This window comes from Danio rerio, chromosome 10 (assembly GCF_052040795.2).
Source record: "Danio rerio strain M-AB ecotype USA chromosome 10, GRCz13ab, whole genome shotgun sequence".
In the NCBI taxonomy this organism is placed as follows: Eukaryota; Metazoa; Chordata; class Actinopteri; order Cypriniformes; family Danionidae; genus Danio; species Danio rerio.
In genome coordinates, this window is record NC_141030.1 from 28,455,437 (window position 1) to 28,480,601 (window position 25,165).

At 36.7% G+C, this 25,165-nt stretch overlaps 1 protein-coding gene across 15 annotated transcripts in view; it reads right to left on the reverse strand.

The window, feature by feature from the left end:
• si:ch1073-15f19.2 overlaps positions 1 to 25,165 on the reverse strand; it is a 78,057-nt gene that overhangs the window by 9,335 nt on the left and 43,557 nt on the right. For 14 of the 15 annotated variants that reach the window (XM_087270635.1, XM_087270626.1, XM_087270634.1 and 11 more), the window contains one exon: positions 1,722 to 2,087. Coding sequence is in view for 7 of the 15 variants with exons in the window: in XM_087270626.1 (XP_087126752.1) it covers positions 1,722 to 2,087 (366 nt within the window). In the remaining 8 variants the exon portion in view is untranslated. Of the gene's footprint in view, positions 1 to 1,721; positions 2,088 to 6,852; positions 7,229 to 25,165 lie in introns of those variants that run through there. The other variant, XM_087270627.1, reaches the window with a different exon arrangement.

A 25,165-nucleotide genomic window follows, 5' to 3' on the forward strand; every position in this document is an offset into this window, starting at 1 on the left:
TAAAAATTAAATTCACAGCAAATGTATATGTAACAGTACACTACCTGACAAAAGCCCTGTCGCATATCCAAGTTTTAGGAACAACAAATAACTTGACTTCTAGTTGATCATCTGGTTTCAGAAGTGGCTTATATGAAAGGCAAAGGCCTCTAGATTAGGCTTATTTTACCAAAATAAAATATGATCATGGCTTGATTTTTAATTATTTAATTATTCGCTTAATAACGTTCAATTCTAGTGACTGGGATGGCCAATCCTGGAGCACCTTGACCTTCTATGCTTTCAGGAACTTTGATGTAGAGGCTGAAGTATGAGAAGGAGCACCATCCTGCTGAAGAATTTGCCCTCTTCTGTGGTTTGTAATGTAATGGGCAGCACAAATGTCTTGATACCTCAGGCTGTTGATGTTGCCATCCACTATGCAGACCACTTGCACGCCCCCAAACTAAATGTAACTCTGAACCTTTTTTTTCCTTCACAAAACTTCACTGATTTCTGTGAGAATATTCACTCCATGTGGGTTCCAATAAGTTTTCTGCAGCTCAACAGATCAAATTTCTAAATAATCAATAAGAATACAAGTTTTAATTTGTTGCTTTTACAACTGGGATCGACGACAAGACTTTTGTCAGGTACTGTATATTGAAATATCTGTATTGAAACACATTTTCTAATACAACCACAGAGAGATCATAAAAAATTCAATCTGTAAATTTGTTATATATTTTAAGTGAGGGAAATAAACATGCATTATGGGTGTGACCATAAATGCACTTAGTAAAAATTCTGTGAATAGCACAACCTGCACAACCCAAAATAAATAATACAAATCAAAAAGATAAAAGTTGGCTCTAAACAAAAATTATGTATTTTATTTAATTTTTGGATTTATGAGGAAATCGCTTTTAGATGGATGTCTGTTACTGATGTGACAGATGTAAAACTGACTCTTGTGTGTCTAGTAAATAAAATAAAATAATTGAAAACCCTTGACAGATTTTAAAGTAATTTTTACAGTACTGTAAAACAAGTTTGCACAAACAACTTGGAAAGGAATTCTCTATTTTGGTGAAAACTTTTTTTTTTTTTCAAGGCAAGGTTGACATTTGCATGGAATTGCTCAATTGCAACTTTTTTATGCAATTCAGAGCCAAACCTCACAATTCTGATTTATATCCTAACAATTCAGAATATCATGAAATTCAGCACATTTTGGATGAATAAACTAAACGTGGTGCTGTACACTTGAATTAAACGTGATGTGGACATGTGTCTGTGAATAATAAACTGCAAATAGACTTCTTCAATATAAAATGATATATAAATATGCTGTCTAGTGTGACACTTGTCATTCCACTATCTTATGATGACTACTTCCAGCAGGATAACACCCCATGTCATAAAGCGCGAATCATCTTAGACTGATTTCTTGAACATGCCAATGAGTTCACTATACTCAAATGGCCTCCACAGTCACCAGATCCCAAGCCAATAGAGCTTTGGATGTGGTGGAACTGGAGATTCGCATCATGGATGTGCAGCCAACAAATCTGCATCAACTGTAAGATGATATCATGTTAATATGGACCAAAATCTCTGAGGAATATTTCCTCTACCTTGTTGAATCTATGCCATGACCCGGCACTAGTAAGGTGCACCTAATAAAGTGGCTAGTGAGTGTAGTAGTAGAAGTTCCTATAGTAAACAGTGAGTAGTTTTACCTGACACTTGAAGCTTTGAACTTTTTTTAATTGAGCCATTAGGAAAGGAAGTAATTTCGCAAACATAGTTTCCACTGTCTTCCACTGTAACATTATACAGGGTCAGGATGGAGCCCAGTAGTTTCCCAGTTTTTGGACTGGTCACCACTTTTAGAAGAGAATCAGCTTTAAAGTAAATTGCATCCAGACTCGGATGAAACACGACAATCTTCTGCTCGATCTTCTCATTTGAAATTTGCTGTTTACTCCATTCCAACTGAATGACTGTGATAGCATGCTCCTCTCCCACAATGCATTGCAGGCTGACATTCTGTCCCTCTACAGCAGTTGCAGACACGTTATGTTGTACAAGCACTCCATACGTTCCTGATAAACCAATATAAAGAGACATAATCAACATCTTACATTAAACCACAGATTACATCATTGGATATATGTATTGATTTCTAAGATGACTTATTGACAAGAAAACTTTTCAAATTTTAGCCATTGGAAAAAAAACAAATTAAGGCCAAGAAAGATTGACAGGTTGAATGTAATGATTGTGAAATTGTGTGCTGCAGTTAGTATGAAAAAAAGAAACCATTAGATTTTCCTTTAACTTTAAATGTGTGCATGTCATTTACATTTTGAACTGTACAGTGGAGACCAAAATTAGACCATTTGAAGGCACTTGATTTTATTTTCCAGAATTTTTTTGTCTTGACTTCAAAAATTTGGGTTATTTAGTTGGGTTATTTAGATAAAGATCACTAGTCTTTAACAAGTGAACACTAGTGTCTAACAGAGATCACTTGTCTCAAACAGATATCACTAGTCTCTCACAGGTGAACACTAGCCTCTAACAGATATCGCTCGCCTCTCACAGGTGAACACTAATCTTTAACAGAGATCACTAGTGTCTCACAGGTGTACACTAGTCTCTAACAGAGATCAATAGTCTCACAGGTGAACACAACACTTTAACAGAGACCACTAGTCTCTCACAGATGAACACTAGTCTGTAACAGAGATCACTATTCTCTCACAGATGAACACTAGTTTCTAACAGAGATCACTATTCTCTCACAGGTGAACACAAGTCTCTAACAGAGATCACTAGTCCCTCACAGATGAACACTAGTCTGTAACAGAGATCACTATTCTCTCACAGATGAACACTAGTTTCTAACAGAGATCACTATTCTCTCACAGGTGAACACAAGTCTCTAACAGAGATCACTAGTCCCTCACAGATGAACACTAGTCTCTAACAGAGATCACTATTCTCTCACATGTAAACACTAGTCTCTAAAAGAGATCACTAGTTTCTCACATGTAAACACTAGTCTCTAAAAGAGATCACTAGTTTCTCACAGGTGAACACTAGTCTCTAAAAGAGATCAATAGTCTCTCACAGGTGAAAACTAGTTTCTCAGAGGTGAACACTAGCATCTAACAGAGAACACTAGCCTCTCACAGGTGAACACAAGTCTCTAACAGAGATCACTAGTCCCTCACAGATGAACACTAGTCTCTAACAGAGATCACTATTCTCTCACATGTAAACACTAGTCTCTAAAAGAGATCACTAGTTTCTCACAGGTGAACACTAATCTTTAACAGAGATCACTAGTGTCTCACAGGTGTACACTAGTCTCTAACAGAGATCAATAGTCTCACAGGTGAACACAACACTTTAACAGAGACCACTAGTCTCTCACAGGTGAACACTAGTCTCTAACAGAGATCCTTAGTCTCTCACAGATGAACACTAGTCTGTAACAGAGATCACTATTCTCTCACAGATGAACACTAGTTTCTAACAGAGATCACTATTCTCTCACAGGTGAACACAAGTCTCTAACAGAGATCACTAGTCCCTCACAGATGAACACTAGTCTCTAACAGAGATCACTATTCTCTCACATGTAAACACTAGTCTCTAAAAGAGATCACTAGTTTCTCACAGGTGAACACTAGTCTCTAAAAGAGATCAATAGTCTCTCACAGGTGAAAACTAGTTTCTCAGAGGTGAACACTAGCATCTAACAGAGAACACTAGCCTCTCACAGGAGGATCCTACTCTCTGACAGAGATCACTAGTCTCTAACAAATATCACTAGTTTCCCACAGGAGAACACTAATCTCTCACAGGTGAACACTTGTCTCTCACAGGTGAACACTAGTCTCTAACAGAGATCACTAGCCTCTCACAGGTGAACAATAGTCTCTAACAGAGATCACTAGTCTCTCACAGGTGAACACTTGACTCTCACAGGCGAACACTAGTCTCTAACAGAGATCACTAGTCTCTCAAAGGTGAACACTAGCCTCTCACAGGAGAATACTACTCTCTGACAGAGATAACTAGTCTCTAACAAATATCACTTGTCTCTCACAGGTGAACACTAGTCTCTCACGGGTGAACACTAGCCTCTAATAGAGATCACTAGTCTCTCACAGGAGAACACTAGCCTTTAACAGAGATCACCAGCCTCTCACAGGAGAACACTACTCTCTGACAGAGATCACTAGTCTCTAATAGAGATCACTGTTCTCTCACAGGTAAATACTAATCTCTAACAGATATCACTAGTCTCTCACAGGTGAACACTTGACTCTCACCGGTCAGCACTAGTCTATAACAGGACACTAATAGTCACTCACAGGTGAACACTAGTCTCTAACAGACATCACTAGTCTCTCACAGGTGAACACTAGCCTCTAGCGGTGCCTCTGACTGAGCCAAGCCCAGTTTGATGACTTGTTGTTGGTGTCGCCTGGACGATTTGCCCCGGGACACCATCAACAGGTTCTACGTCACAATCACGCCCCCACAAGAACCGCTTCTGATTGGTTAACGTGGCGCGAATGTCCGCTGCAGTTCAGATTTTCGAACTTGAGAGATTCGCGCGAAACGCTCGTTAAGCACGTCAAACGTGCAAAATGCTCAAATCGTCCCGCGCCATTCGCACAATTCGCGCCGCACCTTTCGCGTGTATCGCGCCGTAGGATGTCTATTCGAGCGTTTGCATTGACTTAACATGTAAATCACTTGCGCTTGACGCGCGTTCCGCATCTGGTGTGAACGCAGCATAACAGACATCGATAGTCTCCCTCAGGTGAACACTGGTCTCTAAAAGAGATCACTAGTCTCCCTCAGGTGAACACTAGTCTCTTACAGAGATCACTAGTCTCCCTTAGGTGAACACTAGTCTCTTACAGAGATCACTAGTCTCTCACAGGTGAACACTAATCTCTGACAAACATCACTATTCTTTCTCAGGTGAATACTGCGTCTCTAATGCAGAGTTTAGACTGCAGGATTTTAGCCCCGATTTTGACTCGCCAACAGGTTGAGAAATCGGCAACAAATGCCTGAAATCACAGGCAAATCAGTGCTTGTTCGCGTGACAGTCACACATATGAACAAGCAAGGACACGATATGAGAGAATCGCTGATAAGTCGCTGACGCCCGTGAGATATTTGGCATTCTAAATTTCTAGAGCTGTCAGCGATTCAAATCATGCCGTGTAAAATGTGTTTTGACAGAAAATAACATCTGCAATCACCTACAGCCAATGAGAGAGCAGCATTCACTACGGGTACCTGCAGGCCAGTGGGAGGTTGGGGGTGAAGTTAAAAGCGCTCATTTTCAGTTTATTTGGACTAAAGAAATGGAGGAAAAACAAGTGTAAATTTGGCAGGAGCACTGTGTCTGTTTGACGTGTCATTTGAATAATATCACAATCAGGTCAAAAAGTAAAAAAATGTTGAGGAGAGAATGTTAATTCTCTTCAAAAGCCAGATAAGCAACATAAATAGCTACATGTTCTAAAGCTAAAGCCTTCTTTTTCCATTGTGTAGGTAATAACGAAATAAAAATTACGTGACCTTGCGTTGTTTCCATGTCATTTTTCGTGTTTGATTGCTTGTGAGACGTAGTTAGGACAAAGTTGTCATTGATTCTTAATAATTTAAAGTCATGCAGTGTGAACTCTCCTGTCGACAATCCAGCCAACATTGTAAACACAGGGCCGACAGAACCCTAACCCAGATAGTCATGCAGTGTGAAAACATCCAGGACATGACTACTTTGAAAATCCTGCAGTCTGAACTTGGCATAACAGACATCACTAGAATCCCACAGGTAAACACTAGTGTATAACAGAGAACACTAGTCTCTCAAAGGTAAACACAAGTCTCTAACAGGACATCACTAGTCTCATCAGTCATTAATATCTCACAGGACTCATTGTCCTGCATGAATGTTGCTGTCTGATTGGACAATAAATGCGAGTAGCCAAAACATCTCCAAAATCATCCTCCAAACAATAAAGCCTTCCATCTTTCATTGACAAACAAACTTCTTTAGGAGACTCCATCTAAATTAAACCTGCAAAGGTTTAATTTATTTAGGTTTTGATTCATTTTGCTGATGAGAGTTTGGTCACTGCAGGGCTTTCAGTCCAAATTCCAATAAATGTTTGGACACTGTATGCTGAGATACAGATCCTTACCCTTTTCAGTGCTAAGTTGGCAAAAAATTAAAAAAAAATAAATTCATGAATCAGTGTTAAACCGATTGCCCATTGAGATTCTTGGCAGTATGTCCAGTCATGCATTGTTTTTGTGGACCACCAGCTTTTTGGGGTGTCAGAATGAGTTAGTGGCTTTGAAAAGAGATTATGAAGCTTTTATACTGTGCTTCAGAGAAACTACTTATTAAAATGAGCTGAAACAACCCAATTATTGAGGTTTTTGGGGGACAACTTCATGTTGTTTCATGTTCAATCCACTTAAATGTTTAAAAACTCATGAGTTAACTTAATTCCTTGTCTCGACATAAATTGATTGTGTGGAACCCAGCATATTTTAGAGTGAAACTCAAAGGTTTGGAACCACTTGACAGCGATAACAGTAAATAGTCTGTATATTTTCATTTTTAGGTGAATTATCCCTTTAGCACAATTTTAAAGTACAATCATCATAGAAGAGTAGCCATTAGGTCACTTTATGTATGATTTAATGCATTTTTTAATGAATTAATACAGTACAAAGAACAAATACATGAGTGTCACATTACTGATCTACTATTCTTGTGACAGATACGTCAACTAAATGTTGAAAAACGAAAGCCTTTCTTACCTCGTATCAGCCATAAAAATAGTAGAAATTTAGAAATTGTCGCTATAATCAATAAATCCATCTCTGTGAAAAGTCAACAGTCTTAACAGAAAGAGTCTGACTACAGCAGAGCTACAGGAAATGAACTTCACCACAAGAGAGACAGGAACTGGTTGATATTTAAAGCTAAACTAGTCTAGTCTGTCTAAGCTTGCTTAAGATGTGCAGGACAGTTTTCTTTCTCAGTGGACTTGCTTTTATGTAAATATTCCCAGATTGGATAAGGAGTGAAGACTTTGGTCCAAATACTCATTATAATCTTAATGCAGTGTTTCAAACATGATCATAACCTATTTTTTTTGTTAGCGCATCAGCAAGTTATCCTCGATTTCCTGTCACAGTGCGTATATGTGTCAAGCTGCGGCCACATTTACTCACAAGCAGCAGATATGCAGTCAAAATCCAGATCAAATCAAATTTTAAAGCCCTCCTGGCACTAGGTGTTATTGTTTGTGGATATTATATCACACAGTCAGGCTGGTTGGAAACAGTCCCGCTGGCCCACGAACATTTGGCTTCTTTCTTTGAAATTATGAGAATTTATGGTTAATTCACGTCTTTAAATGAGACGTGACAGGAAACTGCAGTGGGAGAATGTGAACGCTAAATTTAACTAACACAAAACATTTTGGCCTACTTAAGGTACAGGATGAGAGTCATAGATTATTAGCTTTGATGGATACACCACATTGATCCATGGATATCCAATACAATACATGGATAATTAGCATTAAACCTAACATTGATTCCAGAATAATGATGTTATGTAATCAGAAAACAAAAATCTGTAATAATAATAATAATAATTGCGAAAATTTAAAAAAAAAAAAATTATATAATAAACTAAATTGGGGCTATGCAGTGGCGCAGTAGGTTGTGCTGTCGCCTCACAGCAAGAAGGTCGCTGGTTTGAGTCTCGGCTGGGTCAGTTGGCATTTCTGTGCAGAGTTTGCATGTTCTCCTTGCGTTCTTGTGGGTTTTCTCCGGGTGTTCTGGTTTCCTCTACAAGTCCAAAGACATGTGGGTGAATTGGGTAGGCTAAATTGTCCATAGTGTATGTGTGTGAATGAGTGTGTGTGGATGTGTCCCAGAGATGGGTTGCGGCTGTAAGGGCATCTGCTGCATAAAAACGTGCTGGATAAGTTGTCGGTTCATTCCGCTGTGGCGACCCCAGATTAATAAAGGGACTAAGCTGACAAGAAAATGAATGAATAAACAAAATTTAATAAGAAAATTAGTCTAAAAATGCCAGGTTGTTGTAATCCAACACTGGGTGGAGTATTAAATTAAAATCTGAAATCGATTTGTCCATTTGACACTAAGTAGGTTATGACAACCCATAATTTTTTACAGAGTAATGATGTTACATAATCAGGTCAGGATAAAAAACACTTTTCTTAATGTAAATAAATCGAAGGCAAAAAAATAAACCTTAAAACCAATTCATGTAACACTATTAATGACATTAAGTAGATCACAGAACACAAAAGTAGAGATGTACTGATATTAAAATTCTGACAGATAAGTGATATGATTGAAATTCTGTCTTAATAATTGAAAATACAACATTAATACCTAAAAGTCACATTGTGGTAGTAATGATGTATCTGGATACAAACCAAAAAAATGAATAAATAAAAATAAAAAATAGAAGTGTCGCAATATTAAAATTCTAGCTGAAAATTGGCGTCATGCAAAGACGGATATTTAAATTCTGTATTATTTTAGTTAGCCACAAACTGTTGCCCACTGCCAGACTTTAAAAAAGGGCACCTAAAACAAAAATTACATTATTACACGTACAATAATCAAAACGATAACAAGAGTTTAATAAAAAGCAAAAAAAAAAAAGAATTTTATTAGCCATTTCTTTAACTTGTATTTAAATGTTTAAAAACTTGTAATAATCCTTCATTCAACAGGATGTGTATTACATAACTGACTGAAAAGACTGACCATGCAAAAGTAGTACGTCTAAACTGCACAGCTCAGTCTCCTTTAGTAATAGATCACTTTGCTTTGCCATTATTCTTCTTCTGTCACAAACTCACATGATGAATGTGGAGCGTATATAAGATTTCATACACTTTCCTGCAGTGTATCAACAGAGAACCAATAGCAACTCCGAATAAGATGACGCAATCCATGCAACAATTCAAATGATCGCAGGGAAATGTCAAAAAGATTTTTCTTCCTGTTTTCTTATTGAGACACGCCGTGTGCAAAATTGCTGTTATAGATTGTTTACGTTTATTCTAAGGAACAATTTCCGAACACAGGATAGTAAAAGTGTCACATGTGGATGACGTCAAACTCCGGGGGCGTTTTCTTTCATGCTTAGCGTTTCTTCATTGTCATTCATTCTGACTTTATGACAGCTGAGATTTTACAGAGTGACAAAATGAATGAATGAACAAATGTAATAGTTACAAGTGAAGATAAAAGGTTCAAACATTTATCAAAATTATACATTGATATAATCTTTTTAACGTTGTATGATTGGAGTCAGACAAAACGAAAGATAAATATATTATTGTTCTAAATCACTTCATATTCAAATTGGAATCAGATATGTGTTAAATTTGAAGTAAATCAACATTGTCCACTGAAAAGACCGAACAGGCAGTGAACCTTTATCCACCAGTGGACACCTCCATTGGGCCAACTGGGTGGACCTTACACTACAAAATAAATGGCAGATTTAATTCATATGCATGAGCATTTACAAAATCCATAATGAATCAATAATTCCAATAATAATTAGAAATCAAAACAAACAAATTAACAAATACATAAATAAATAAATGTTGTTAGTAGAGAACTATTCATACTGCCACATACAAATGACCATTCCTATTTTAAGACATTTAATGACCACACTCATAAAAAACGCATCTTAAACTGACATCAGAAGGGCAGAAATGCCTCGGTGTTGTCGATTTAATCACACACATACAGTACAAAACACGAACACACACACACGCACACGCACGCACGCACGCACGCACGCACGCACGCACGCACGCACACACGCACACACACACACACACACACACACACACACCTCATGCTTCTTAACAAACTACTTGCTACTCAGAGATTATTTGCATGTACTATTTTCATTGCTCATAGCCTCTGGGGTCTAAAGCTCATAATCATCGCCCTGTAGAATAAGATCAAAATCACTACTATCAAATGATAATGAAGCAACGAGTCCTGTAAATGGGCGAGGAATTGATGGCTCAATTAGATTCTTTTGTGTCTAGGGATGAGAAATAAGGGACGTTAATAGATGCACGAGTGTGGCAGCTAATAGCAACTCAGGGAAATGTAAGACGTAAAATATGAAAAGCAGCATCTTGGTGATTATGGAGGAAACAAGAGACGCTTTGTACTATCACAAATGCTTTGATGTAGACATTTAAATATAGTATTTAGAGAGACAAGCTGGGTGATGCGGACTAACAGATACAAAGGGAGAAATATTTGATCTGCAGTGTTCTCAAGACAAATTATTTCCGAAGGTCAAGAGCCTAATGTTGCTGTCTGTAATATTTGGCTGTCAAAATGAACACACATCCGAGATTTTGTATTCCACTAAAGGACTAAAATATCCCCTTTCATTATAGGACTCAGTGAGCAAAGCGTTTGATTCAGAAATTGAGTAAGTGTGTGATGTAATTCATATACATAACCTCTAAAAAGTGCGCCTGTGCCTCCGAGGTAAAAACTCTGGGATAAATTCAGCGAGGCTGAATATCCTGAATGCCGCCTGCAACATTTTTAATGAATAATTCGATGAATAAAATCGTACAAATCAGGTAATCAGGCAGTCATGCAGATAATGTTTTCCTTTGTCGTCATCGGCAATGACACGAATGTCTTTGAGCTTGTAAACAGACTGAAATTGCACCCAAATTGGAACAAATGAAATTGCATCAAATGTTCAAATAAGAACAATCCAAATATGCTAAATCATGTTTAGCTTCACTGTAATGAGCTTTCAGATAGTTTTTTGTTTTGTTTGAGTTTCACATCTTTAAGCCGGGAACAGACTGCATTATTTTTAAAACTCCTTTTTTCTCCCTACAATGGAAAGATTTGTTTGTGTGTGCTAAATGTACTACATGATGTTTTTTATTCTTATTAAATTGGTAGAGTTTATAATAACAGATTGGCTATTACAGTATATGATATTGGATACATCTACAGTGTACATCTACAAAAATGATTCAGTTCAATTCATTTTAATTTCTATAGTGCTTTTACAATGTAGATTGGGTCAAAGCAGCATAACATAGAAGTTGTAGCAAAATTGAAACAGTGTCAGTCCAGTTTTCAGAGTTGAAGTTCAGGTTAGTGTGATTTATTTTCACTGCTGAAAATCCAAACACTGAAGAACAAATCCATCGATGCGCAGCTAAACAAGTCCCAAACGAAGCAAGCCAGTGGCAAGCAACAAAACTTCACCAGTTGACGAAAGTAAAGGAATAAAACCCTCGAGAGAAACCAGGCTCAGTGGGGCACAACCATTTCTCTTCTGGCCAAACTATTTGTGCAGAGCTGCAGTCTAGGACCCAGAGGCTAGAGAACACTGGATGTCCATCGTGCAGAACTTCAGGTGTGAGCAGGTGATCAAGCTGGCCCACAGGATCAATGTGAAGACTCGACTGTCACTAAATCATCCTCAGCTAAATTTTGATTTTGATACTACACTAAAACTATACTGAAATATATACATTTCATGAGTTCACACCTATATTTGATTGAATAAAATATTTTTAACTGAAGGAAAAGACAATTTACATACAGAACAACAACCATTACAGTTAAAACCGCAACATTTTTCTGTTACACTGTTCCTAATGTATACCCAAAGGTTTTGTTTTTTTAAAATGTTTTATTATGTCTTGTAAATATATCTGTGTTTTTGAAACTAATGAAGAAAACTAATGAAGAAAACTAAAAATCAGAAAATTATTTATTTGAATTATTTATTTTGACCATGTTTACTGCTCCAAAATATTATAAATATTTTCAAAAATAAATTATTTTCTGTTAAATGTTTTTTTTTTTTACACAGACATTTATGAAGAACTTATTTTAGAGCAGTAATCGCATTACTGGTATACCGTGCAACCGTGATATTTTTTTCCAAGGTTATTACACACCGTCAGAAACCAATTCAATCTCACGGCAATTCGTAACTTTTTGATTTAGTGGCCAATTCGTATGAATTCGTACAATCTAATTCATACAATTTAGTATGATTTGCTCATCCCCTAAGGACGGTTGGGGTTAGGAGTGGGGTTGGGTGCCACGCCTCCTTTTTAAAATTATACATTTTCGTACAACTGAACTCGTCTGAATTCGTACAAATTAGCCACTAAATTCACAAAACGTAAAATACTTATGTTTCCTTCAGAGATCAGGCTGATTTGAGGCAAATTTGAAAGCACAAGCTATGCCATTTTGAGACTTTATGCAATATAATAATATCTGACCTTTGTTTGCAATGTACCACACAACATTGTCAAATTTAAAAAAGTTTATTAACAATATAATATACCAATAACTTATATCTTCAGTCAATTGGAAACTTATACAAAATAACCTGCCATCTAATTTCTCTTTTGTAACTGCAGTTTTTTTCACAGATGATGACAGTCAAGTTCACAAAATATAGCAGTTTCAAGTTCTTGTGTAAAAGGAATATAAAAAGAGAACTGCTAAAATTATTGTAAAAATACTGTCAAAAATATTAGCTATTTACATTTCTATGGGCAGATATGTTTTTATAGATTCATGTTCTTCTTTAAGAAAATAAGAATGCCCAAATTATCTGAGGAGATGTCTTTGAGATGTCCCCAGCTGTTGAGAACACTCTTTCACTTGCCATTCTTTTTGCTTGAACAGCAAGATGATGTTTGGCAAGCTTGGACTAATTTGGGTACTGGTTCTCGTTATCTCTCCACCATTTCAGTGGATTTGAATCTACGAAAATTTTAACCATTTTGTATAGCTGAATCTAGTCTTTTACAACATCAGGCCATGGTTTGGTTTCTGATGATTCATCTAAATAAAAAAAAAAAAAACGAACAGTTCACTGAGTGCTTTTCTCTTTGCTGGAGGGCTGCCTCTACTGGTTGCTACAGTGTCTGTATCCTCTGCAGGGTTTTTCAAGTTCTATCGACAGGTCTCCTGCGTCTCCAGTCGCCATGCTATCTTTTGGCTGTTTTTTGTAGCTGTTAGGTTGACTCGCAGCATTTCAACAAGCGTGTTTTTTTTTTTTTTTTTGACAAGCCAAGTTGACGTGACATGGGGTTGTGGCAGCATCGACGATTCTATTTTTTGATTTGATAATCGAGATTGAGCATGAATTTTAATCAATTTAGATTTAATCGAAATTGTGGCACCCTTACAAGCCTTGTGCTTACATAAAACGAGACTAGAACACGCAGCCAATGAGAGAACTCATTAACTGCGTGTTTACATGAGTCAACACTAAAGCACACAGCCACAATGTAAACACCGAGCCACATGCTTAGACAACAACAACATAAACTGAATGCAAGACATAAGTACACGATAAATAACTCTCATGCACTCACACATGCAATGTGCATGGTTCATCCCAGGGCCAACCGAAACCAAAACCAACTAGACTGAGACTCTGAGAATGAAACATCACTCTGCAAACAAAACAAACACAAACAGCCCGTCCCAAGCACGCTCAGACCAAAAACGCGCATGGCCCAAACGCAGCAGAGACGGCGCTCATGAAAAAAGACACAATGACAAAAAATGAGTGCTTGACCCGAGAAAAATCAAGCCGAGCACTTCACGAGTTCACACTTGCATTTGTTTAAGTATAAAGCATATTTGGCGTGCTGTCTGAGCTCGAGGAGACACCCCAACTCGAGTTATTCCCCTTTTCAGGAAACAAAGAGAAGTTGGGATTCAAGCAAAGTATCTAGCCTTGCCTCAGAATGCTCCCCCCGGGAATGCAATGCAAGAGGTGAGGTGACGGATGGTGGAGGGATGCTAAAGTCGTGAGATGCTGCAGGTAAGACAGCTTTGGTATGTATAGGGGTTTGTTCAAGAACTGATTTGATAATGGGATAATTGTCAATGACGTATTCGATACTGAAACTTCTGCGCATCCTCCACCCGAAATTTCTTTGCAAAACATCACAACATACAAGACAAGACAAGACAGGACAAGGGTCTGAACTCTGCCACCAAAACAAGAATTAACAAAACCAGAGTGGCAGAATCCTGACATATCGCCAACAATGAATTAGCTTTGTCAAAATAATAGCCTCTGCAATGAGTTTTTTTCTGCAATGAGTCCTTCTGCAATGAGTTTTCAAAGCATCACAAAGTGTGATATTTCAGCCTAATCTCACGAGGAAACAACTATTTTAATTTTGTCAGTTTGGCTGCAATTCACAGGAATACAAGTTCAGTCGTCCGAAAATATATCGTTAAAAGGAAGCACCAAACCCCACTGCTAAACCAAACTATCATTGGGGGATGAGCAAATTGTACCAAAAAACACAAATCAGATCTTACAAGTTCATATGAATTAGCCACTAAATCAAAAAGCTTTAATCTCATTAAATCCATTTTTAACATAATTTTGCATTGTGGTAGAGTAGTGGCGCAGTGGGTATCGCTGTTACCTCTCAGCAAGAAGGTTGCTGGTTCGAGCCTCAGTTGGGTCATTTGGCATTTATGTATGGAGTTTGCATGTTCTCCCAGTGTTCATGGGTTTCCTTCGGGTGCTCCGGTTTCCCCCACAAGTCCAAAGACATGCGCAATAGGTGAATTGGGTGAGCTCATTTGTCCGTAGTGTATGTGTAAGAATGAGAGTGCATGGGTGTTTCCCAGCAATGTGTTGCGGCTGAAAAGGGCATTCGCTGTGTAAAACATAGGCTGGATAAGTTTGCGGTTCATTCTGCTGTGGCGACCCCTGATGAATAAGGAACTAAGCCAAAAAGAAAATGAATAAATGAATTTTGCGTAGTTTGTCAGTAAAGTACTTCTCTGTATAGTAAATGCTGCTCAATCTGAAAGCACATGCTGAAAATTTACTCGAGCTAGTTTTACTGTTAAAATGCACATGAAAATAACTTTAGATTAGTGTCAAAATGCACATGCAAATCATTGTAGATTAATCCCCAACTGTTTTAAAATTTGATTATTGACTCAGGCATCATTAATGGGGATGTGTGGGACTGGAAATGGTGCAGCATGAATGTCAGGAACATCAGAGCCTTGTCAGTAAACCCCAAAGTTGTTTGTTATGCTTTAATTATCACATTGTCTATATGTTGATTTTTTTTGTACATGCAATTTGATGTTATTTTACAGCCACACGGCACAGCTACTGGAGATAGAAAAGAAAGGAACTGCTGAGAGAGAGCGAGAGAGGATGTGGCTATTGAGAATACAGACAGATAAAGAACGACTGCAGCTGGAAAGATCACAGCTTTGCAAAAGGTGCAGATAAGATTTGTAGACCTTAAATGTTTCGTAGTTGTTTCATGACATCACCCATTTCTTTCACAAATTGCAATGTTGAACTTGATTAAATACATAATTCAATAAGTGACTTCCACCCAAGTCAAGCCGAGAAGCTGAGCCTGAAGAAACAGCTAAAATGTTTTATTTTATTAACAGTGACTGTCTAACACTCTGAATTCTATATACAACACTGTAAAACAAAAACCTAATTTTACAGAAAATATCTTTTTTAACAGCATTTTTTTGTCATTTCAAAATATATTCATAACTTAGTAAAATGGCAAACAATCTCTCTAAATTAACAGTTTGACTTTCATTTTAGGTACTTTCATCAAAATTACAAATTACTTAAATTTTTGTTTTTTATACAGAGAAACTACGGCGAAGTGGTGGCGCAGTAGGTAGTGCTGTCGCCTCACAGCAAGAAGTTCGCTGGTTCGATCCTCGGCTCAGTTGGCGTTTCTGTGTGGAGTTTGCATGTTCTCCCTGCGCTCGCGTGGGTTTCTTCTGGGTGCTCCAGTTTCCCCCACAGTCCAAAGACATGCGGTACAGGTGAATTGGGTATGCTAAATTGTCCATAGTGTATAAGTGTGTGTGTGTGAATGTGTGTGTAGATGTTTCCCAGAGATGGGTTGCGGCTGGAAGGGCATCTGCTGCGTAAAAATGTGCTGGATAAACTGGCGGTTCATTCTGATTAATAAAGGGACTAACCCGACAAGAAAATGAATGAATGAATGAATGACAGAGAAATTACAGTAATATTTATGCAGTATTTTTTGTTACTTTAAATTATATTAAAAAGTCTGTAAAAATTACAAACAATATCTGTAAATTAACAGCATGACTGTAATTTTATGTACTATATAATTAATGACAAGTTATAGCAATTTTCCTGTTTTATACAATAAAATTGCCATATTATTTAGTGTTTTTTCCTGTTTTTTAAGTACATTTGAAATTATGTAAAATTAAAGTAATAAATTGTAATTACTTGCTCTGTACAAAAAAAAAAACGTTAAAAAAAAAGGTCAAATGACTTTGACCTTAAAATCAAAATAAAATAAAAAACCATAAAATTCCAGTGAAATTTCTTTGTTGAAATAAAGTGCAAAAAATAATAAATCTACAGATATATATTTTTTAAATGTTTACAGAATAACATTATTATATAATTATACAGAATTACAATATTACGTTATTTACAGACTTTTCCTACAGTAGATTATTACGATCAAATCCATTTAATAAATAAAATATATCAATTCCGCTTACATGCACCTGTTCTGGATTCCGCACGCACACTCAAACACACACACGCACACATTGAGATTGTCTAATTTCATCAATGTTTTGCCCAACCAGAACCATCTGTTAAGAGTATAATTGGTGTGATATTGTGGCCCACGAACCACTGTTGAAGCTGGATTCTACTGACAAAACATTATACTATCTTCAGTAAACTTTTGTCTAAAAATTATGCTTTCTTTTTGTTCAAACTACACTGAAAAAAAAGGTTCATTGCAAATTTTTGCAAACAATTTATATAAGCTGAATTTAAACAAGTTGACCATTTTAAATTCCATTAATTTGTTTAAATAAATGTTTCACAATAGAAAAAGTGTGCTTGATATTGAAAATAACTTATGGATACTGAATTTCAAGCACTGGACAAATATGACCAACTTCCACTTAAAATAGGAAACTATGATAAAGGTGAATCAAAATACAAGTCCATGACTGAACTGAAGATTAAAATCCAGGACAATGTTTCATTACCAATTATGAAATGTATAATGATATACATTAATTTTCAGAACAAAATAATTAAATTAGCCCATTAAATTATCTGATAAGTTCCCTTAATTTTAATAAAAATACAAATCCCAGAAAGCCATTGACCCACAAATAGATATTGATCAATAAGAAAGAAAAACATAATATTTCGATGTTTTGGCTTACAATTAAATTTTCACATACGGTATTCAGGTGACACTAATGACCAGCTAACAAATGCACTGGAAATTTACATTTCCGCTTTCACCAAAGCTTAACGTGATGTAGGTTTTTAGCTGTTAGCTAAGCTGTTAGCTTATTTATATATATATATATATATATATATATATATATATATATATATATATATATATATATATATATATATATATATATATACATACACACATGTCAATCTACATGCATTTAAATGTTTAGAATGTGATTATTTTGCCACCATCAGCAGATCTATCAACAACAAATACAATTAATGCAATGTTTTTATAAGTGTTATAACAGTTTTGCATTGCATCACCACAAGCAAATATTATCATGTCCGCAAAGTGAACTCTCAGTTATCTGACAGAAATCCATTTTCCGCCGTTATGTATCCACTTGAGTTTTTCAAATTGAAAAGAGTACACTCTCTCTTATTCTACATTAATTGTTTTGTCTAGCACACAATCGATGCACCAACAACTCCGTAATGACACTGCAGTACCTCTAATTGGTTCTCTATTAGTGTTATGTGTCTTTTTCCTCAGTGAAGATGTCAAACTGTACATAAGACCCTCTTTGGTCATCATTAAGGCACACATTATCCTAAACACACTGAGTGGATGAAACTAGGGGCAAACCAATTCAGGTTGACAAATATCAGTGAGGATTATGGGTTGTTATGTTAGGGTGTACACATTAGTTTTAGTTAGAATGTAGATTATTTAGAATGTAGAATGTAGATCAATGTTAGATTCTCTTTCCCAGAGATGTGCTGCGGCTGGAAGGGCATCCACTGCGTAAAAACAAGCTGGATAAGCCAAAAAAAGATAATGAATGAATGTTAGGTGTCAATTTGTCTTTAACGTACATTCCAAACATCATTGCTTGCTCAAAGTACTTAAAGTCCCACTAGTCACATTGCTAGTTTCATGGTAAACAATAGGGTATATGCAGAAGTATGCGGAAGGACTTTCAGTATATTCAATAGAGTTTCTGCACTAGCCTGCTAATCCTTATGGGCGCTTGGATGTTAAAGGCTTTTCATTTTTACACTTGAACAACTAAATGAACGTTGAAGTCTATTAAACTGATTATATTGTAATTACATTACAGCATCAACGCTGTAAAAGGAACCATATAAAATTGAAAAAAATTCACATTAACCGTTCACGGGAAGTTTATCTGTAATTGAAGAAACACTAGCTGTGCATATACCCTATTCATCTGTTTGGGCATTGCTAACATACTTAAACAAGCTGCTTTAAATGTCAGTTTTGACAACAAATAGAAATGGTGAGCAGGAGGTGTCTGTTACTGTAGGTTTGTTTCGCAAAATCATTTCCCCATCTTTCTGAATGAACTGCCTACTTTACTACATCCAATCAGCTCACAGTAGAAAAACAAGCCACACCCACTGTTGTGTCGTTTAGTATTCCGTTTCTCAAGGAACTGCATCACAATAATAAAAAAAAGTTGCAGTTTCAAGTTTATAGGGACTTTAAGATACAACTTTTATATCGGTCACCAAGTTTTATATTCAAAACCCTTCATTTTTTCAAAACAATTAAGTTAACTGAATCCATTTTTGTTGGGGCAACATAAACTGTGTGTTTGACTGCATTAATTGTACAGTGTAGTTAATTGACATCAAATTCATTCAATCATTTTGCTTTTGGCTTAGTTCCTTTATTAACAGGGGTCACCACAGTGGAATGAACCACCAACCTATCCAGCATCTGTTCTACGCAGTGGATGCCCTTCTAGCTGCAACCCATCACTAGGAAACACCTAATTCACACACATACACTATGGACAATTTAGCTAACCCACTTCACCTGTTGCACATGTCTTTGGACTTGTGGCGGAAACCAGAGCACCTGAGTGTATGGATGTTTCCCAGTGATGTGTTGTAGCTGGAACGGCATCCGCTGCATAAAACATATGTAGGTGGTTCATTCTTATTTCGGTCTCTTTTACTTAGTTTTTGTATTTATGTCCAACCAGGGCAGCAGCATCTTCCACTGCAGAAATTCAGTCCTCAGTTTCAGTTTTATTTTTTTTCATGGTCACCAAGTTTTGCAATAGTTGTTGTTGCAAGAGTTAAGACAGTGAACTCGGTATTTGCAGTATTACTCAGTTTTGAAATGATTTCCACAATTTTCATAATAATCTGTCACATGCCAGTTCCAAAAACACTGGTGTTAGCATCTGAGGTGACAGTTGCATTATCATCACTCACGATGGTTATCTTCTGTCTGATTTACTCCAGTTTCCAATCTTTGTGGCATCATGACGATCTACTGCTTTAAATAGTGAGTCCAAACTAGCAAACAGCAAGTACCACAGAAGATAATAAGCTCCCCGATCGAAAATAAAGATCTTTGAATACAATAGCCCACACTGACTGGTTGGCGGGACCATTTTTTTAAGAAACGGCATTGGCATCTTGGATCCCCCATTATCAAATTTGAGGCCCATAAACACATGAAATTTATGTGCGGTCAATGTTACTAATGTCAGCCATATTTAATATCATTGAGGATTTATAGTAAAATGTCTGAATTCAGTACATGCTGTGCTGAAATGAACATATCAACGTTGTTGTGTTCCTCAGCTGAAGCGAGTGGTGGCTCTGGGCCAGAGAGATTTGGCAGGCTCTGGCTGTAGCGGGATGAGGGAGTCAGGACAGGCTGATCTCTGGGGTCCCGTGTGACTCTGAAGTCCTTTTTAACTGGCGTGTAAAAAGAGGATTCATTTACAGCCTGTGTCTTTTTAACGGCTGAAAGAAAAGCTCAGGGGAGGATCAGAGTGCAGCGCTGCCTCATAACCATACACAAACACACAACCACATACACAGCCACTAAACAACTACATGTATGTACAACCAACAGAAACCTACACAGGGCACACACTCAACCAAAAACACTACACAGTACACACACAAATAAATAGAACTACTAAGCTACAGATTACACAAACATTTATACAACACAGACACATGTGCACAAACACACACAACCACAACACACTACACAACACATACATTATATTATTCTATATAGTAGAACACTTACAAATGCGCTCACACATTCAGATTTACACAGGTGCACACACACACACACACTGCTACTGAATAACAACACACAGGCAGAACACACTTACTCATTCTCTCTTTCTTTCTCTCACACACGCACGCACGCACACACTCACAAAAATCCACTAAACAACTATACATCACACACACCATCAAAAACATTGCATAGAACACACACACACACACACACACACACACACACACACACACACACACACACACACACACACACACACACACACACACACACACACACACACACACACACACACACACACACACACACACACACACCTACTAAAAACCTACACAGCACACACAACCACTAAATAAAGAAAATCTAACAAATAACACACAACAAATTTACAGCAAACACAATTTACAAAACATTACATAGTAAACACATGCAACCACTAAACAACTCTCAAACACACAACTAGAAAACACTTGACACACACACACACACACACACTGTAAAATACATATACTCCCTTATACAGCTGAGCACTAACAAGCGCACACACATAACCATAAAACCTTTTAAAACACACACACACAACTCTGCCTGTAGCCAACAGCACTTTAACACCCTTGAACACACACCACACACATTTGCACAGCATAGGGCAGACCAGGGCACAACTCTAGGGTTAATTCAGGTAAACACACATTTTTTAAAAACATTTCCTAGAAAGTTTGTTCACTCAGTGGCCACATTTACAATGCCTTCAGGCAGCTATTTTGGCCAAACAACACAAAGTCCACTCTACACACAGACACACACTTGGTTGTTTAGCTGTTCTTTGTAGTGATGCAGATTCTATGCAACACGACTGACATACAAATAACCCATTAACCCCTGAGGTTATTCACTGTCTTAAAGTTTTAGTTTATTTGGGGAAAGACCAAAAATCACATTAAAATGTATTGTTCCTTAAAAAAATATTCTTATAAAAGATTCTCAACATTTTCGTCTCCAAGGCCTCACTAGAAGAAAATATTAAAGTGCCTCACACAACATTTTTTGACCTTAATGAAGAAATAAATGTGATTTAACAAAGCTTTCGTCACTGATGTAAATTCAGTGGAGTAACAGGTCTAAGATATATCATGATAGCATATTCTTTTAAATGGGTGGTCCACTAAGAAATCATATTTTAAACTTTAGTGGATGATTAATAAAGCTGTGGGAACATAACATTTCTGGATGCAATACACTCAAACTTTAAAGCAAAGGAGACCTTGTCTTTTACAGAGTTAGCTTAGCAAAGCCCACAGCAAACAAAGTTTGGGGACTACAAAAAAATACATGCGGGTTAATGAGATCACAAATGCTTCAGGTTTATGCATATTCACTTTGTGCATACACTACTCGCAGCAAAGGGTCGTAGCCAGAGGCACTGTAATGTTATAGCAGAGAAAGCTAAAATGCCATCCAAATGCTGCTATTTCCACAGAGCTTCTTCTGTTTCTATATTTGGGCTTCCAAATGAGATGACACTAAGAGAGAAGTACTTATAGTTTAATTATATTTATGTTCCAGAGCATTATAAAAAAAAGATATAGCTAGCATTTGACAAAGGACAGCTTACAGAATCTCTCCCAGTTCAGTGCTGGATTCAGCTAATACTGCTCAAAGAAGGAGCAGCTCCAACCATATTAGCAGAAGCTGTGGATTGTGAGCCACAACCTGTAGGTATTTTTTATTTGTTCAAATTGATCTTTTACATGCATAGTGTCTAGTGTTAACACTGTTGTAGCAAGAATGTAATCAAGGAGTTAAACAACAGAAAATGCTGTTTGGCACCGTTAACAATTTAGCTACAAATGCACATTATTTTCTGCCAAACTGCTGTAAACACCCACACTTTTCACCAGTGCTGCAGTGTCTATCTATGCAGACACTTTCCCTGCATTCTACATCTCATATAAACTCAAAGAAGATATTTAAACGATTCATGTCACTTTCACAAGCTTATAACCCGAATATATGTGAAAGACATATCTCAGGTTTTATTTTAGACAACAGGCATGAGGTTTAGCTGTGTCCTCTGTGTCATTTTCTGTCTGATTCAGGCTCAAGCTGAGAAGGCTAACAGCTACTCTGACTGACAGGGTACACAGCTCATAAGCGTGGGCTAATAGAAGCGTAATGCTTTTCCTGGTGACATGGAGCCGATCCGCAAATCACAGCATATTATTTAAGCTGACCAATCAGAGCCTCTTGAGGGCGGGCCTTTCGGAGGAACTATGAAGTTATGACATTTGTTTTTATGTTAGCTGAGTAGCAGTACATAATCAAAGTAGGATCGATGAAAAAAAATGTGATTTTCTACAAATGAAGCATGAGCACACATTGCTTTGCATCTTATAAACACAACCAAGCCTTAAAAATGCACTCTGGACCACCCCTTTAAGAGAAACTTGGCTTGAATTGGGAAATCTCAACTATCTGACATGATCTGTCTAGGGCACTGTATTATGGAATGACTCAAGACCATTTTTAAAGTGAGAGTGTTGTTTATTTTACGTCTTTTGTTTATTTAGTTTTGTCTGCAGTATTTTGCCCTGTGTTTCATGTGATGTTAATTAATTTGTTTCTTAGGTATGTCAATTTTATTCTTTATAAGTTATTTTCATTTGTTAAAATGCTTTTTAAAAAAAAAGAGAGTTTAGCAGAAAATGACCGATGCTGCTATGGTTTTGTCTGCAGTATTTTGTCCTGTGTTTCATGTGATGTTAATTAATTTGTTTCTTAGGTATGTCAATTTTATTCTTTATAAGTTATTTTCATTTGTTAAAATGCTTTTTAAAAAAAAAGAGAGTTTAGCAGAAAATGACCGATGCTGCTATGGTTTTGTCTGCAGTATTTTGTCCTGTGTTTCATGTGATGTTAATTAATTTGTTTCTTAGGTATGTCAATTTTATTCTTTATAAGTTATTTTCATTTGTTAAAATGCTTTTTAAAAAAAAAGAGAGTTTAGCAGAAAATGACCGATGCTGCTATGGTTTTGTCTGCAGTATTTTGCCCTGTGTTTCATGTGATGTTAATTAATTTGTTTCTTAGGTATGTCAATTTTATTCTTTATAAGTTATTTTCATTTGTTAAAATGCTTTAAAAAAAAAGAGAGTTTAGCAGAAAATGACCGATGCTGCTATGGTTTTGTCTGCAGTATTTTGTCCTGTGTTTCATGTGATGCGATTTGTTTCTCAGAATAAAGAAACATTGAAAACCACTTTTGGATGGTGTCATTGCTTTGTGTTGGTGACAATTGCGAAAAACACAATGCAGAGGTCAACAACTGTTACACTAGGACAGATGGAAAATTAAATATTGCTATTTTCAAGGCAGATAGGATTAGGAACTATACTTTCATTCTGGTGTAATAATTAGGGAACTTTGCTGCTGTGTCATGGCTGCAGCAGGCACAATGATATTACACAGAGCATGAAAATCAGCTTTTAGAATAGATTTACTTTAGTGCAAATCCTGCATCTAACTAAACTGGAATAATGAAAAATTTGCAGGCAGTGCGCATTATCATTACATCTGCTGCAGCCAGGATTTCAGGCTCTATCTGGGTCATGGCACCAAAACTGTTATGAACTATAGAAGAGCTAAACCAAGGCTAAAAACCGAGACTTTTCAGGTATATCTTTAAAGAAGAATCCTTTAATGAGAACTCACTAAAAATCTGATCTAGAGCAGTATTAAATACACAATTTAGGGGGAAATCTTGTTTCAGGGTCATAAGAAGATCCTGAGGTTTCACCTGCCCTGACTGGCCTGAAAGTATTACTCAGGCAAACACGAAGACCACGAAGTTGTACGAAGGTACAACTATGCCTCAAACAATTTGTATTACTTTGGAGAAATGATAACTGGGCTGTCAGAGTTTTGAAATCAACGAATATAACTTTTAATATAATATAAAGCTTTATTATAGAATTTATTATAATTATATAATATTACTCAGTTTTATATACATCATTGTTAATTTAAACTAGATTATATACATTTATATACCCACAGAATGGCGGCAAAGTTTCTTGATTATTACGCTGGAATGAGAGTTCCTATTTGGTCTGAAAGTGAAGACCGCTGTCAGTCTGTCTAACAAGAAGTAAGAGTCAGAAGATGTGATATGCTAATGGTGTGATCCAATTCAATGATCTATAATCTAAGCTAGAAATGCTCCCACCTAACCTATTCAATTCAATTCATCTTTATTTCCATAGTGCTTTTACTATGTAGATTGTGTCAAAGCAGCTTAACAGTTCTAGTAGATTGAACTTGTGTCAGTCCAGTTTTCAGAGTTTAGGTTCATCTAGAGATCGGATGATTAAAAAACGGTAAAATTCAACTTGTGGGGAGTTGTAAAATTGAACAGTTTTCCTTAAACAGCAAATTTATAGCCAAGGCTTTGATGAATATAATCATACATAAAGCGGCTTTTAATAATTATCTCGCCTGACAAATATTCACTAAAGTCAGAATGTGACAGTTAACGCCGACCACCTCAAAATACCCCAGTTCACAAGGATCTCTGTCCAAAGACCACCTGCAAAACTCTGATAGCTGAAATTAATCTAGTGTTTTCTCCACATGCCCCCTTTCTACTTCATCTCATTCTCTGGTTCTTTCTTCCTCCAGGCGCT